The sequence below is a fragment of the Geospiza fortis genome, unplaced genomic scaffold, assembly GCF_000277835.1.
Source record: "Geospiza fortis unplaced genomic scaffold, GeoFor_1.0 scaffold408, whole genome shotgun sequence".
Classification (NCBI taxonomy): Eukaryota; Metazoa; Chordata; class Aves; order Passeriformes; family Thraupidae; genus Geospiza; species Geospiza fortis.
This window is the reverse complement of record NW_005054330.1, coordinates 40583-55120: the sequence shown is the minus strand read 5'-3', so window position 1 is coordinate 55120 and position 14538 is coordinate 40583. Positions and strand designations below refer to the sequence as shown.

Below are 14538 nucleotides of genomic sequence, written 5' to 3'. Positions count from 1 at the left end.
GCTGGGGATGCGCTGAGGATGCGAGCGTGGCTTTTCCTCCATCTCTGCCCGTGCTGTATCCCGTGGCTCCATCGTGATGTGGCTTCCAGCAGTGCTCTGGCCGGCTGCTGGAAATCATCCTCTTCCTCAGCAAAGACTCCTGGAGCGTGCCCGCAGCGAACCCGCCTGGCTCGGAGCAGGGGCTGAGCAGCGCCTCCCAAATCCCCGCGTTTTGGCGAGGCTGAGCCGACCCCGTGTGCTCCAGAGCATCCCCGGGGCGTGCAGGCACCCGGGGCCTCGGATGGCACAAGGACAGGGCGAGGCTGGCGGCATTGTCCGAGGAGCAGCTCCACGTGCTCGGTCACACCACCTCTGCTTTTTATTTTCTGATTAATTCAGGTCCTTGTTTGAACGCCGAGTCCTGGGGGTTGGACGGGGCTTGGAGCAAGCTGGGGTGGTGGGGGGTGTCCCTGTCAGGGCAGGGGGTAGAACAGGATGAGCTTTAAGGTCCCATTCAAAAATATTCCAAAGGTAAAATCCCAGTGAGCCAGCAGTGGGTGGAGGGTCTGGTCCATTCCTGCCTCTGAGCAGAAACACTGATGCAGTTTTCCCAAACCAGGCTTCTCATTCCCAACATTATTTGCTTTAACTCCCGGCTAAAAAGCCCCAGATAACCTCCCGTCAAACCAGCCCTGCCGAAGCTGTTGGGAACTGGGCTGCAGGTGAGGGGTTCCAGCGTGTGCTGGTCACTGTCCTCCTGCAAACAGGAGCCTCCAAAGGTCTGCAAGCCAGGCAGATGCTCTGGAAGAGTCTGAGCTCCAGCCAGACCCATTTTATGCAGTTTCAGTAACAAGTGTTTACACTGAATCCCACTTCCATACGAATGCTGCTATTTTGTTTTGCACTGCTACAAGTAGGAACTGGATTTTACTAATTATTACTTTAATATTTAACATAGGGGTGTTTTGCTTAGTAATTTATTTAGAGTTTTAAAATGTAACTTCCAGAACAATTGTTGTTGACCTGTTCTCAAGCCCTCGTGCTGCATCTGAGGTGTTTGCTGTTCTGTTTCAAGGACACTGAGTGCTGGCATTGAACAGGGATTTTCTTTGTTTTGAGAAATGACAGAGTGAGCCTGGCCTCGAGCAGATGGAGTTGTTAATCCAAGAGTGAGGCAGCAAGGCAGCACTGTTCTTTCTATTGCTTTCTGCTCCTTCTTTTGATTCCTGTGCTCCTGATTTTCCTTGCTCCTTCATCTCTGTGAAGCCTGGCCTGCAGCCTGTGCTGCTCGTGGGGGTGGATGGTGAAGCTCCCAGCCCCAGCTCTGCATTCCCAGGAGCAGAATTCCTGTTTGCTCTCATTCCTCACTCCCTGCTATGCCTCTTTGTACAAATAAAACGCTCAGTAAACAATCCAGGCTCTTATTTATTCATGGCTGTGCTGTTTGTTATTAACTGGGCTGGAAAGGGGTGAGGCTGTCCTGATTCCCACCTCTGGTCCCCTCATGGCTCCTACCTTGTTTTTAGTGGGATGGCAGGGAACAGGATGGCAGTGCTGGGACAATGTTTCCATGGATGTTTGTCAGCAAGGAACCATTTAACAGCACAATAGAAGCACATCCCACAAAGGTTGTGCAGTTTCCAGCAGCTCAGCTATGAATCAAAACTCAGCCAAAGCAGTGTAAGAAGGGTTTCCAAATAAACAAAATCATGAATTGCTGATGTAAAAAGCTTCGAAATGGGGTCAAAAGCACAAAAAAAAAAAGTACAGTCTTGCTTTCAGGAACAAGCAGCATCAAATTAAAGAACTTTTAAAGCCAGTTATAGTTTTAGAAGTCACAGGTGTGTGTTTGTAACTCTGAGCTTCTCTTTCCTGCATCAGCCTCAAGCTGCCTCAGAGAGAGGTTGGACTCTGTTTACACAACAGTCTTGACCTTATTATTAAACACACTCAGAACCCTCTGCTCCTCTCTTACAAGAAGCTGCAGAGAGAAATGAATAGGGTTAATAGGGTTTCCTGCTTTCCACTGCCTTAACTTCAGTGTTGTACTGATTCCCCCTTTTCAAGACAGGGAGACTCAAAATTTGGCTGAAAATGTCCAAAAGCCAGAACTACCTTGGAGAATTTCATAGATGATAATGTCACTTCAATGTACAAAAAGAGAGATAATTAGTAAAAAAAAAGACTCTAAATACAGTGAGAAAAAATTCCTGTGTGTAGTGTAATGTGCAGCACCTTTGGTTTTTCTTCCAGCACACACAGCATGTCCATCTTACACTGAAAGGGTTAAGTCAGGCTTTAAGAGAAGCAGCACCTAGCTGAGGGAAGCAGAGCCTTCTAGTTTTAGCTGGAATGATAACAGTGAGAAAGAAAGCAAAAAAAAAAACCCAAAAAAAACCCCAAAAGCTAATCCAATTTATTTTACAGTCCCAGACTAAGAAGCAGGAGCGTAACAAAACTTCAGCTGAAAGTGCTCAATGTTCTTTAGTTTAAATATAAAACCAGAACAAGTGAAAAAATGCTATTTTTACCCCTCTTGTAACCTTTGAAAAGCTTAGCAGAAGACAGGCAATGCCAGGCAGGCGGGTTTGTAAAGGCAACAGCACTCTTTATTCCCACTGGAGGAATGCCCACAGCTCCCTCTCCTACCTCCCACCCTGTAAGGAGCTCAACACGAGGCCTCTTCCCTTCTCCCAACTGTGACAGTCACAGGAATCCCCTTTGCAAAGAAAGAAATCCCAACCCAGCCCACTGCCCCTGTGCAGGACAGTGCCCATTCCAGCATCTGTTTTCAGGGATGCAAGTTGTGCCAGGGAACAAAACCAGCGTGGAGAGGCCAGTCCTAGTGTACACTGAAGGAACTGTAATCATTTCCTATGTAAAACAATGGATTATTGGTTTAAAATAGGGTTCCAACTGCCCCACTGGTTATGATCAAGTCCATTTTAGAGTGATTTTACATTGGTTAATTAATAGTTGGTCACCCAGAAGTGCCCTGTTCAGCCTGAGGAACAGGAGCAGTGTTAGGAGCAAGCTCAGAGCAGCTGTACCAAAGGTTCCTCCAGCCCTGGCAGGCAGAGCAGAGGGATATTGCTCACATTTAACAAGTGTAAGGCTTTCCTGTGGCTGGTCATCGTGTACCTGTGGAGTGCACTTGAGAGTCACAGTGTGAGTACTGTAAACACCGAGAGGAGTGCAGATAAAAGAGCTACAAAGATCCTGCATGGCCAAAAACCTGAGGAGAGCTGGTTAAAACAGACCTAGGAATCGTTACAAGACCAGTTTGATGAGTGTAGGCCTAGTGGTTTGGTTTAAAATCAATAAAAATATTCAGGTAAAAAAATAGATGTATTCACATGAAGGGCAAGTGCTGGGATTTTAAAAAGCAACACACGTTTCCCTTGCAGAATTAAACTTTTCTTCCAATAAGGACACATGAAAATCTCCCCTGAATTCTTTTCCTGGCTGCATTTAGCACCCACACTCAGCCATGCACACCAAGAGATCCCAAAGAAGCACCTGTATCTATGCCTTAATTTCTTGCTGCCCTCTGAGCAGGGGGAAGAGCTGGTTTGGAATCACTGCAGAAACTGCTGCTGTACTGGACAGATGGTCCCATTTCAGCATCTAAAATGTTGCTGGCTACTTGTTTTGTCCTTTTTCAGAAAGCACTAGTTTAATCTGGAGCTTGGATGAGCTGTTCAAGTATAAACTTATCCCTCTTAAGCCAAAAATCTCAATAACTAGAGGAGAGATAACCATATCTAAACAAAACTAACAGAAAACATCTGTCAGCATGAAGAACTATTGTGTGTGTATAGGCAGGGAGATGCTCTCCCATGAAACAGCTGGAAAAACAGGCAATGGCTTTGAATTATTAAGAAATAATGAAGCAGATGAGTATTTCTTTGGTAAGTAATGAAGTTTTCCTCCTGAACTCCCCATAAATCAGGCTTTCAAGCTTTACTGCAATCCTACATCCTGATGCAAAGCAAAATTTCCATCTGCTCTTCAATAAATAAGTTTAGATAAAAACATTTCCTTCAAAGCTAAGACTGCACGGTAGGGGAGCCAGATGTGGAGTCCTGTGATCTACAACTCCCCCAAACAAAAATAAATCAGGTTTTTGCAGCTGATGCCAACTTAGAAGGCAGTAAAATGTTTCCTTAAGCAATCCAGGAGTGGTCTTCAGACTGACAGCTCTGACAATCTCCAGTTTTACACAGATTTGGTCATCCCTGCTTCAGGAGGTCACTTAGGAATTATTTTTCCACAAGAGAGAGCTGTAGGACTTGCTGAAGCTCTGCATCTTCCTTTTCCCGACGCTGCTTCTCCTGCTCCTCCTGCTCCCTCACTGACAATTCCATGGCAAGCTGCAAGTCCTTCTCAAAGCTGGAGGCTTCACTGGAGCTGCTGCTGTGGGAGTTCCCTGATCTTGACAGAAAGCTCTCCTGAAGTGCCCTGATGGAAAAGAACAACTCTGAGAAGTAAAAGACAGAGCCTGTCTCATATTCTTTGCAATGATCCTTCCTGGCAACTGTTTTAGACTCACAAATCTAAAAATCTCTCCCAGAGGGGAGAAAACAGTTTGAGGATATGAGAGCAGCTGTTCCAATACTTGTAAAATTCCCAATGATAAACAAGGATTCCTTTGAATCATTCACAGATACCAACAGTTATATTTTCAATGGGCTTCTAAAAGCATCCTCACCTGGTTTAAAGGATTTTTCATGATAGAAGAACCCAGAAGATTCAGTTCTTGGTTTCTTTGCACTTAACTGCAGGAAGACTCCACAGACACCAGAGCCCATTTTTAAGTGTCCATTAAATCTATGTTTTTAAGGATTACATAAGAATTATGAAAAGAAAGAAGATCTGCCTTGAAGTGTGCAGCCTCTAATAACCAAAGACTCACTGCAGAGGGACCAAATTCAGAGTTTTAAGAGCAGAAGAGAAGGACTGGGTTTGTATGTTGGGTAAAGAATCTGCTGTGTGCACAGACCCCAGAGCTGGAAAGAACTACACAACATGAACCAGGGAGGCCCAGTTTGGAGTTCTTGTTTCTTGGAAAAGCTGGAAGAAGCACAAGAAGAAACCTCTAGTTTTGTGCATTTGCTCATATATATTAAAAAAAAAAATTGCCAAATTGTTCCATGGTACTTCTGGGGGTGTTTTTGTTCTGTCACTGCAAGGTTTGATGTAAAAAAACTTACTTCTGATACTGCATGTTGAAGTCTGAGGAATATGCAACTGCTCCATTGGAAAGCATCTCCAATTCCTAGAGATGGGCAAAGAGACAATTCCACAGCAGTTATCAGATCTGCAGAGTAACTCACTGAAAGTAACCCTTAAACCACCTTTATTTCTTCTTTGAAATACATTATTTTTATCTTCTAAAGTCTGAAGTAGAAAAACTGATCCTACACTGATTTCCTCCAGCTCTTGCTGCACAGTCCTTGCCCAAGCTGCCACTGCACAGACCCCAGCACTTACTTTATTTGCACCAGATTCCAACAAGCTCTGCTGGATGGCAAACTGCATGATCTCATTATCCTCATCCTGCACGTGGATGTTCCTGCCATCATCCTGGATGTGGTAGGATTTGGGGATCTCAAACACCGACTGGTCAACCTCGAAATTAGCACCTACAGAAGGCAAATAAAGTTCAAAACACACCATGCCCTGTTTGGAACAAGTTGTAACTGAAAAGATTCTGATGAATGTTTTGGCAGTAACACCTCGCAGCTCCCCCTGTTCCATCCCCTGCAGTTCAGCTTCTCCCTGCTCTGTGCATTCCAGGGACAGGGATGTAAAAAGGTGGGATCCCTTACCTGCATCACTCTGTGCACCCCCAGGAGAGGTTCTCTCAGCTGTCCTGCAGCTGTTGACATTTTCAAAAGTAATTCGGGCATTCAGCACGTGAAACAGGGGAATTTCTGTAAGAGTACAAGATTTCTGTCAAAATGAGAACAAATATTTGCTTCCACAACAGTTTCCTATAATGACAAAGCACAGAGGAACAAAATTCACCAGTAAGGTGGCTTTAGCTACCTATTACTTATCATGATTTATTTTTTATTTTTATTTATTATTTATTTAGCTCAATCTCTCTCTAAATCTCTTATTTTAAAATAAGATTTCCCAAATTTAAGGCACTGAAGCTAAGAGGAAAGGGGCTGACAACAGATCATTGTCATAGAAATGACATTGTCTTTAAAATGGTATTTCTGGATTGACTCCAGATGTACAAAACAACATTTTAGGTAGCAGTGAGACAACTACAAGGTGTATGTGTTTTTTTGTAAATAATACATTACAAAACCAAAGGGGAAAAAATGGACAAGGTTACAATAAAAATTGCTAAATATTACCAATTTTGACAGGAAATCCTGGTGGAAATTCCAGAGTGATGAAATCCCTAAGTCTGGCAAAATGAGCACTGGTTCTGGCCATCAGGTCAATGATTGGAGTGACTTGTTCCATAAGAGACAAGGGGAACTCTTCACTCATCCACAGGGTTGCTTTAAATCTTAAAGACAAAGTAGGATAAAAACTTCCTAAATTCACAGTTTAGGAACAGATGCAAAGCAAAACAGGCAGTTGGGCAGTGACAGGAGGTTACTAACAAGTTACAGCACCAGCCCAAATGTTTGCTTTGACTCAGTGGAATTAAAAGCACATTATAGCTGAATGCTTCAAGATCTCTCTTCTAATTAATTGTGAAAAGTGGAGGAAAAACCACACTAGATATTTGTAAAAATGGTTTCCAGGGATTAGATAAGTGGGAAGAGACAGATCAGTAATAGTTAAAATGGTATTTCTCACTTCTGTGTTCTAACAGTGACTTCCTTTGGTCTTCCTATGTCTCTGCCTTTCAAATCAAATTCTGGGTTGAAGTATTCCTCCAGAGTAATAGCAGTGGGATTGTTGGTTGCAGCATATTCTGTAGTCCTGGATGTACTCTAGAAGGAAAGAGGAAAAAAACCAACCCAAAACGTAATGAACAGTGGTTACAACAAGAAACTTTTAATTTACCCTTTGTGAAGTAACTCCTTCCCTATTTCAGACACAGTGACACCCAATGATAAACACCAGCTGTTATTAGACTGAGGTTTTATTCTGTTTTACTGAGGTTAAAAATCTCCAAATTTTTTGAGACAGAAAAAATCTTAGACACTTTAAAGCTGGAAACCAACTAGAAATACACACATGAGCCACAGCATTTCCAGGCTCCAAATCCTTTACTAAAGTCAAAACTTGGATGGAGGATTTGAACCCAAAATCTCTAAATCCCTGTAAATGTGCAATGCCACCCTGACAGAGAGCCAGCAAATCCATTATCCACTGTTCTTTCACAGTTTAGAAGCAAGGGAGCTTCTAAAGCCACGTGGAATCATGGAATGGTTTGGGTTGGAAGGGATCTCAAAGTTCACCCATTTCCAACCAAACAAAAACACTCTCAGGGCAAATGAAAACCTCATAATGAAAACTGCTGCCAAACTAAGGAAACAAGAGGTGACTGCACTCACCAGGAATTCCTCCTGGCACAGTGACCTGTGCTGACATCAGACACTCACCTGAGCACCACATTCATGCTCCACTGTCCCCAGGAATGATTCCAGAGGGCTCCTATCAGCTTCAGGTAACAGGAGGGGAAACAAAAACAGCCATTAGCATTAATTAGCAGTAAAAATGGCACTTAAGCCAGGCTTCCCACTCAAAAGGAAGTTGTTCAGATCTCCTGTGAGCTTTACCAGGCAAGCCCAGGACCTACAGCTGATGGTCCAAAACAGGTACAACACACAGAACAGAGCACAGATTTTCAGTGGTTTCTATGATTAGCAGACACCTTTATGAGTCCCAGTGCCTCAGTGGCCCCAGGGTAGGAGAATTTCCATATAAAGTTACTGGCTGGTCATCCTTAACTCTAATTCAAATACCAAAAGAAATTAGTAGACTAAAACAAAAATTCCAAACAAAAGCCTCTGTGAATCTTGTATCCATGGCCAAAGTGAAGTAAGGGCAGGAATACATTCCAGAGCAGAAAAGTGCAGCCTTTTAAAACTGTCAGCAAACTTTCAACAGGTTTGAAGGGTTTTTATTTCCTCTAAATACAGCTGGGATAAAACCAGGTTCATTTGTAGGTTAAGAATGAAATAATGAGCTGCCTCAGACACAGAATATGTCAAAGAAAATCAGGGCAAAGTCAGCAAGAAGAGAATTTCCTTGCTTGTCTGCCCAGGTCTGCAGACACAAAGGAGGTGTCAGACAGCCAAAGGGTTGTATTTATTCCCAGGTTTCCTATGGGGAAGATACCTTTGTATCTCCTCTTCTCCTCTTCTGTTAAATGTTCTGTTCTAATCCGTGTGATCACGTTCACGTTGTTTGCTGTGTAGACCTTACAAAAAACACAGGGACAAAAATCAAACATCACAGGTTAAAAAAAGAGTTCCCCAGTAAAACATCATGTACACAAAACTAACTGAACCAACCTCAACACCAGACAGGCATTTCCAAGAGATTTTAAGAGGGAATGGAAAAGGAAAGTCGTGGAACACTATTTCTAATCAGAGATTAGTTATAAGACCTCAGAAATTATATTTAGTAACAGTTTGGGAACACTAATGAACCCTCTGTCCAGCTGAACAGCCCTGCAGTCTTATCAGGAAAAACCTTCAGATAAATGTAAAAGCTGCTCAGCACTTACTCTTCTGGTGAATTAAATTACAAAATGTAATTTATTGCACCAATTCCCAAACCTGGAGTAAACACAGAATCAGGGAAATAAAATCTTGTGATTCTGAACCTAAAGGTTGCAAAACCACCTTGAAAAATATTTCACTGAGGTGAAATAGAGGTCAGAACCAGCATCAGGAGGAGCCATTCTAAGCAGCTGTGACTCAGGTGCAGTTCATGGATTCATGGTGCCACTCATGGCTGCTGGTCCCTTGCAGTGCTGTTATTACCAGCAGGTTCCTCAACTTTCACCCACTGAAACAATGAGAGTGCTCAAGTGTGAGTTAAGTGCCAGCCCTTGGAAGGGAAGGACTGCAGGCAGCTCTGCTGAAACTTCTGTCCCTCCTCTCCCCTCTCTGATGCCCCTGGTGACATTCCTGCACATGGCTCCATCCCTCCCACAAGCCTGGAAGTCCCTCACTCCAGCCCAGTTCTGCTGGCAACACAATCAATGTCCCAATAGGAATTTTGAGACCTGAAATAGTCAGGAAATACAGAAAAAGCACAACCAGACTTCAGTTTGCTGCAAGATCTGTCAGAAGAACAGAACAGGCTTTACCTTGGCTTCATAACCATTGACACCTTCTGATTTTTCTGTCCTCCATACCCAGAATCCAGATGTGGTTCTGACAAAAAGGGAACACCACAAGTGTCTACACAGCTGCATTTTTATACAACCCCCCAGCTGGTTCTTCTAAATCTCATTTTAAACAACATTTGACAGGTTATTAATCCCAGATACCTGGATAAATAGGTGTAGTCATGAAGAAAGACAAATGTGTGTCTATTAAAAGACACACTGTGCATATTTACTTAAAAGTATTCATGTGAGAGTTGACTTATTTGGTACCAAATCCAAGTTCTTGTTCTACCACATGGATTTGTGTGAAATGCAAATTTGCAGTGAGCCACTGACTCAATCCTAGAGGCCTTTTCCAATCTTAATGATTGTATCTCACTAATATGATAAACTAGAATTTTTCTGCCAATGATTTCTTTAACTGGGAACTCTTTGCCAAGCAATAGTGGCAATTGCACCAACCCAAATTTCTTCATCTAGTGATTTATGAAGCTTAAATTAATTTCAGACCTAGCCCTAAAAATGTTAATTATCAAAGCTTTTCCAAGTTTGTCATTAAAGCTTTTTTTCAGACATAACATCAAAATGTTTATTTGCTAAGAGAAACTCTCTGTCTTACCTTTCAAAAGCAATGTTTTTGGTATCAAGGCACGTGCTGATGATTGGGGATGTGAGGCGCCTCTCCACATCTTTCCTCTTGGGTGTCATGGATCCCAAAGTCAAACGTTTCATGTGCTGGGAGATCTCAAACCTTTCTGTTGTGACAAACTTGTCATCGTGGTTGATCTCAATGAGCTCTGCCCAGCCACCAGAGTCTGGTGGAAGAAAAGGAACATTTCAAGTTAAAAAACTCAGCAAGTGTTCCAGGGTGAAGAGCTGGGGGGTATATCGTGTATCAAACCCAGCTGTTTCTGCACTCAGCTGGGATCAAGCTTGGAGATGGAACTAAAATTATTTTTTATATGTAGGGCAGCAGAAAAGAAGGAGGGAAACAGTAAAATACTGACATTTTACCCGATCACCAATTTTCTACCTCAGATTTACTCAAAGCAAAGAAGTTAAGCCATCACAAAACAGTATCTCTATGAGACACAAACAAGCATAAAACCTTCATAGACCACAAGAGCTCTTTTTGGTGTAAAATCAGGATTTCCCACTGTGCTCACACAGTGCTTGGGGGTCAGTGGTGCAGACAGGTGAACTCTTTACCTTCTCCCTTGAAGATGACAGTCCTCCTGCCCCTCTCCCAGCTCATGTTCTCAAAGCCCAGCAAGGTGATGTCCACACGCAGCTTGGCCCGGCTCTTCCAGATGCGGCACACGTCGCTCGGGCACACCCTGGAAACCAGGGGCACTGGGGGAAATGGGAGAAATGCAAAGGGAAAATGTGCAACAGGTGCAGCACAGAGGAAATGAACTCAAGCACAGGGATTGCTCACTCCTGGGAATGTCATTCCAGAGGAGGTGAGATACCAATTCTCTTTAGATTTAAGAACAACCAGCTTAGGGTAAAAGTGGCCTAATTTAAAGATGAATGTGAAAAGGAGGAAGATATTTGTTCAGACTGAAGGGTGTGAAATGGCATAAACCCCATGCCTGGTAGTCTAATAGTTTGATATTTGAAATGTTTAGTGAGCTGTGAGGCCTGGTGTTCATTCCTTTCAGGGAAAAGCAGGTACTTCCCAAACAACCAGTGCATCCATAGATAACATATGATCAGATAGCCAGAGGCAGGTAAAAAAAACCCAAGAAAAGTCTTCAGCTACTGCAAGAACAGCTAAATTCTCCACTACCAAAAACTAACCAACCACACAGGAAATAAAGAATAATTGTGCAACAAAAGCACAAGAGGTCATTTTGAGATGGAGGAGAGAAGGATTCCAGGGAGTGGGTATTTCCCTGCCTGTGTTGTGGGACATCTGTAACTCATTTTTACAGTTTGGAATTGGTAACAAGGAGCAGGATTCTTACCCCAGCTAGTGAACTCCCATTTCATTTCCACATAAAAGTCAGGAGTCTGCAGAAGAAAAACATCTGATGAGTACCTCATGAAATAGTTTGACATTCATTGCAGCATTTCCTGTGAACATTTTAGATAAAAGAAAAAAAAAAAAAAGGAGGGCAGAACTGGAGAAATGATTAGCTAATGCTAAAACTGAAATTGAAAGTAGCAACAACGGGCACTGCCCTGCCCCTGCTGCTTTCTGGGGAGCTGTTCTTCCTTGTTTTACTGGAGTGGCAGTAATGCCTTCAAGATTCAGCCTCCAATGTTTGAGTACATGACAAAGGATTTAAATAAAGTCAAGGAAAAGCCTCTGTGTCCCTGAGCACTATGGAATATGAAGGTTGGAACAAAACACAATAGCCCAGCTGATTGCAAGAGTTCAGTTAACTGAACGACTTAAATGAGAATTCAAGCAGTGATTTCAGTCTGGAGTGAGAGTTTACACTTCAATAAATCATGACCTCGTTAATTTTCTGCAGTAACTCAGGAACTCCTCCGAGGGTCATGGAGGTCTGCTGGTAGTCCCGATGCTGCAGGATCAGCTGGACCATCTCTGGATCCCCTGTGCTCACAGCCTCGTGCAAAACTGAAATAAACCCAACCACAGCCTTGTGTCATTTTGCTTGCTGACCAAAATTCCCCATAAAAACACAGAACATCTGCTACTGAAAGAAAGACACCCCAGGTTGTCCTTACCCGTCCATCCTTGTGCATTCTCCTTGGTCACATCTGCCTTGTGCTGCAGGAGGACCTTGGCAGACTCGATGTAACCCAAGGAAACAGCCAAGTGCAGCAAGGTCCTGCCCCGTGGATCCCGCTGGTCAACATCCTGCCAGTGTCCAGGAGAGAAGGAACAGAGCTCATCAGTGCCTGCACAAACAGAGGGCTAATCCAGGAGTCAACATTCCCTGCCATTCCCATGGATCTGCTCCCAAACTCTCCTGCACCGCCCCTCTGCGGGGCTGGCTCGCTTCCCCACGCGAATAAAAGGAGAAGCAGAACGGGGCCTATGAAATGACACAAAATCTGTAGGACAGGAGTTCTTGCTGGTGCTTTTCAGTTCTTTTTCTGTCATTATTTCCCCTCTGGCTCCCCCCAGAAGGCTCAGGAGGAGATGGGAGTTCTCGTCCGTGTGCATCACCCCACGGACAGCTGAGAGCCTGAGACCCCACAGAGGGCTTGAACTGTACAACAAAATGGGGAGAAAACAGGGAAAAAAGGCAACAGGGCACACAACACAGCTTTTGGACAGCACTTTTGGAAAGGACAGAAGCAGATGGTGTTTCACAAAGCACACACAGCACAATGAGGAGTGAGGGCATTCTCTACAAGTCACTAAAATAAAAAATAAACTACACAGGCACAAATATCCAAAACATGCAAGCACAACATACTCATACCTTACACATTTTTCACTATTAGCTTAGAGATTTGAAACAGAAGAGCATCTATAACTAAAGGAAAAGGGGAAAGTCAATAGCAGAATGAGAAAGGAAGGTTATTATGCACGTTAACAGCGTTATCTGACAGCTTCAAGTCAGAATATCTCAGAGAGTGGGAAAGCTTCGCTTTAAAGCATCTTCTCTTCACTTCTGGGGTGGAACATTAATTAATTTGCTTCCCCACCTCCTGCAGCTCCAAGGCTGCAGCACCAAAGAGCTCCAAGGGTCCCTCCCCACTGTGTTTGCTGCTGTTCCCTGGTCCCCACATGCCCGACCCTGTTTGCCACCCCAGCTGCAGCTGGGAGGTGCCTTTGATCCCTTCCCGCATCCCTCCGGCAGCAGGAAGCTCATCCCAGAGAAGCAGGGGGAAACAGATCTTTGGAATACTTAAAAAGAAAGAAAAAAAAGGTGTTTAAAAGCAGGTAAAGGAAGTAAGAGAATCCATCTTCACACACTGCTGGTTTCCACAGGGAATGGAGGGAGGAAGCAGCACTCCACAGGCAGGAGCTGCTGAGTGATCCCTGTTTAACCACAAACTCTCACAGGTGTCAGAAATAAACACACAGGAGCAACGTGCCAGTGAGGTTAAAATTTTTGGTTAATGCAGAAGGTGACATGAATTAGATAAAAAGTGACTGCATTCCAAAGATTCTCCCAAACCAGGGCAGGAACATGCTCTGAGCAGGAATTAGTAAGTCAGGTGCACCGTTAGAGCTGCAGGTGACAGTCAGGAGGTGGCACAGCTGCTCTGGGCTCACGTACTTGTGGTGTCAGGTATAATTAATTAATCAGCTCTGCTTATTAACTGTACCTCACTCTAGCCCTTGTCAGAGCTCTTCCACAGCAGCTCAGCCAGAAGGATTTTTGCTGCTCGAGCTCTGCTGCAGCTTTCAGGCCATTTCCTTACGTCATCATGTCCCAGAGAGGGGACAGCTTTGTGTTTTCTACTCTCCAGCACGGAACAATGATCCTTTTTTTTTTTACCATAGATGCTGAAAACATTCCAACCAATATAAAAACTCTGCCCTCAATCTTGGGCAACAACAAATCTATAGGATGGTGCTCAGTAAGGTGGGGGCTGGTTTGATGTCCAGCATCAGCAGCCACCTTTGCTGCACGTTGACTTCCCATTAAGATAAACACTATTTATTGCTTTAATAAATAAATTAATGTCCATAACAGCTGCTCTCCTTGAGCGACTCCCCCAAAAAGCTACTCGGCAGCTGCACTGGAATGCTCACAGCACAGCTTTACACATGAAAAACCAACGTTTAGTATCTGACATAAAAAATATATTCCTACGCCTTCTTACATCACTCCCACACCACAAATAAACGGGTAACGAAATGCAGGGATCCCTCAAGCTCCCAGCAGCAGCACCACCAGGGTGCTTCTCCCTGGCACAGCGAGGGCCTGCAGCCCCCCAGGAGCCCCCGGCCCCCCGTTACCTGCTCCTGCAGCTCCTCGTCCAGCCGCCTGTAGTCGTTATTCCACACCAGGACGTGCAGGGGGAAGGCGCTGCTGGCCCCGCCAGGAGAGCTCATCCCGGCACACACCTGCGGAGGGGCAGCCAGGGCCCCTCACTCTTCCCTCTCTGGATGCTGCAGACCCCAAGTTACTCAAGCCCTGACCCCTTCAGCTTCTGCTCTTTGCCGGCACCCACCTGGCCCAGGTGTGTGCGTGTGTGTGTGAGCCACAACCCTCTGGGAACCGTTCACCCCTCTCCAAGGGGAGCCCCATGCAAAACCCCACCGAGGGGGTCTCTCCTGCTCCCGAGGGTCCCCTCCCGGAGCCCCT

The 14538-nt window shown here is 44.4% G+C and overlaps 1 protein-coding gene across 2 annotated transcripts; it reads right to left on the bottom strand.

Moving 5' to 3' along the window:
- Positions 1-2373: 2373 nt before the first annotated feature.
- On the bottom strand, positions 2374-14525 carry ANKRD13A (ankyrin repeat domain 13A). 2 transcript variants are annotated; one of them, XM_031057427.1, is made up of 16 exons: positions 14190-14276; positions 12700-12753; positions 11996-12128; positions 11761-11885; positions 11266-11311; positions 10505-10648; positions 9915-10110; positions 9275-9341; positions 8296-8377; positions 7557-7615; positions 6805-6941; positions 6351-6508; positions 5811-5915; positions 5473-5624; positions 5193-5257; positions 2374-4440 (listed from the first exon to the last, which is right to left on the bottom strand). In XM_031057427.1, exons 2-16 carry the CDS (start codon positions 12706-12708, stop codon positions 4242-4244), a joined length of 1677 nt encoding a protein of 558 aa, XP_030913287.1. In that variant the 5' UTR covers positions 12709-12753; positions 14190-14276; the 3' UTR covers positions 2374-4241. The 2 variants fall into 2 exon arrangements, with proteins under 2 accessions (XP_030913287.1, XP_005421485.1); XM_005421428.3 differs by lacking the exon at positions 12700-12753 and having other exon boundaries at positions 14190-14525.
- Between the last annotated feature and the right edge of the window lie 13 nt (positions 14526-14538).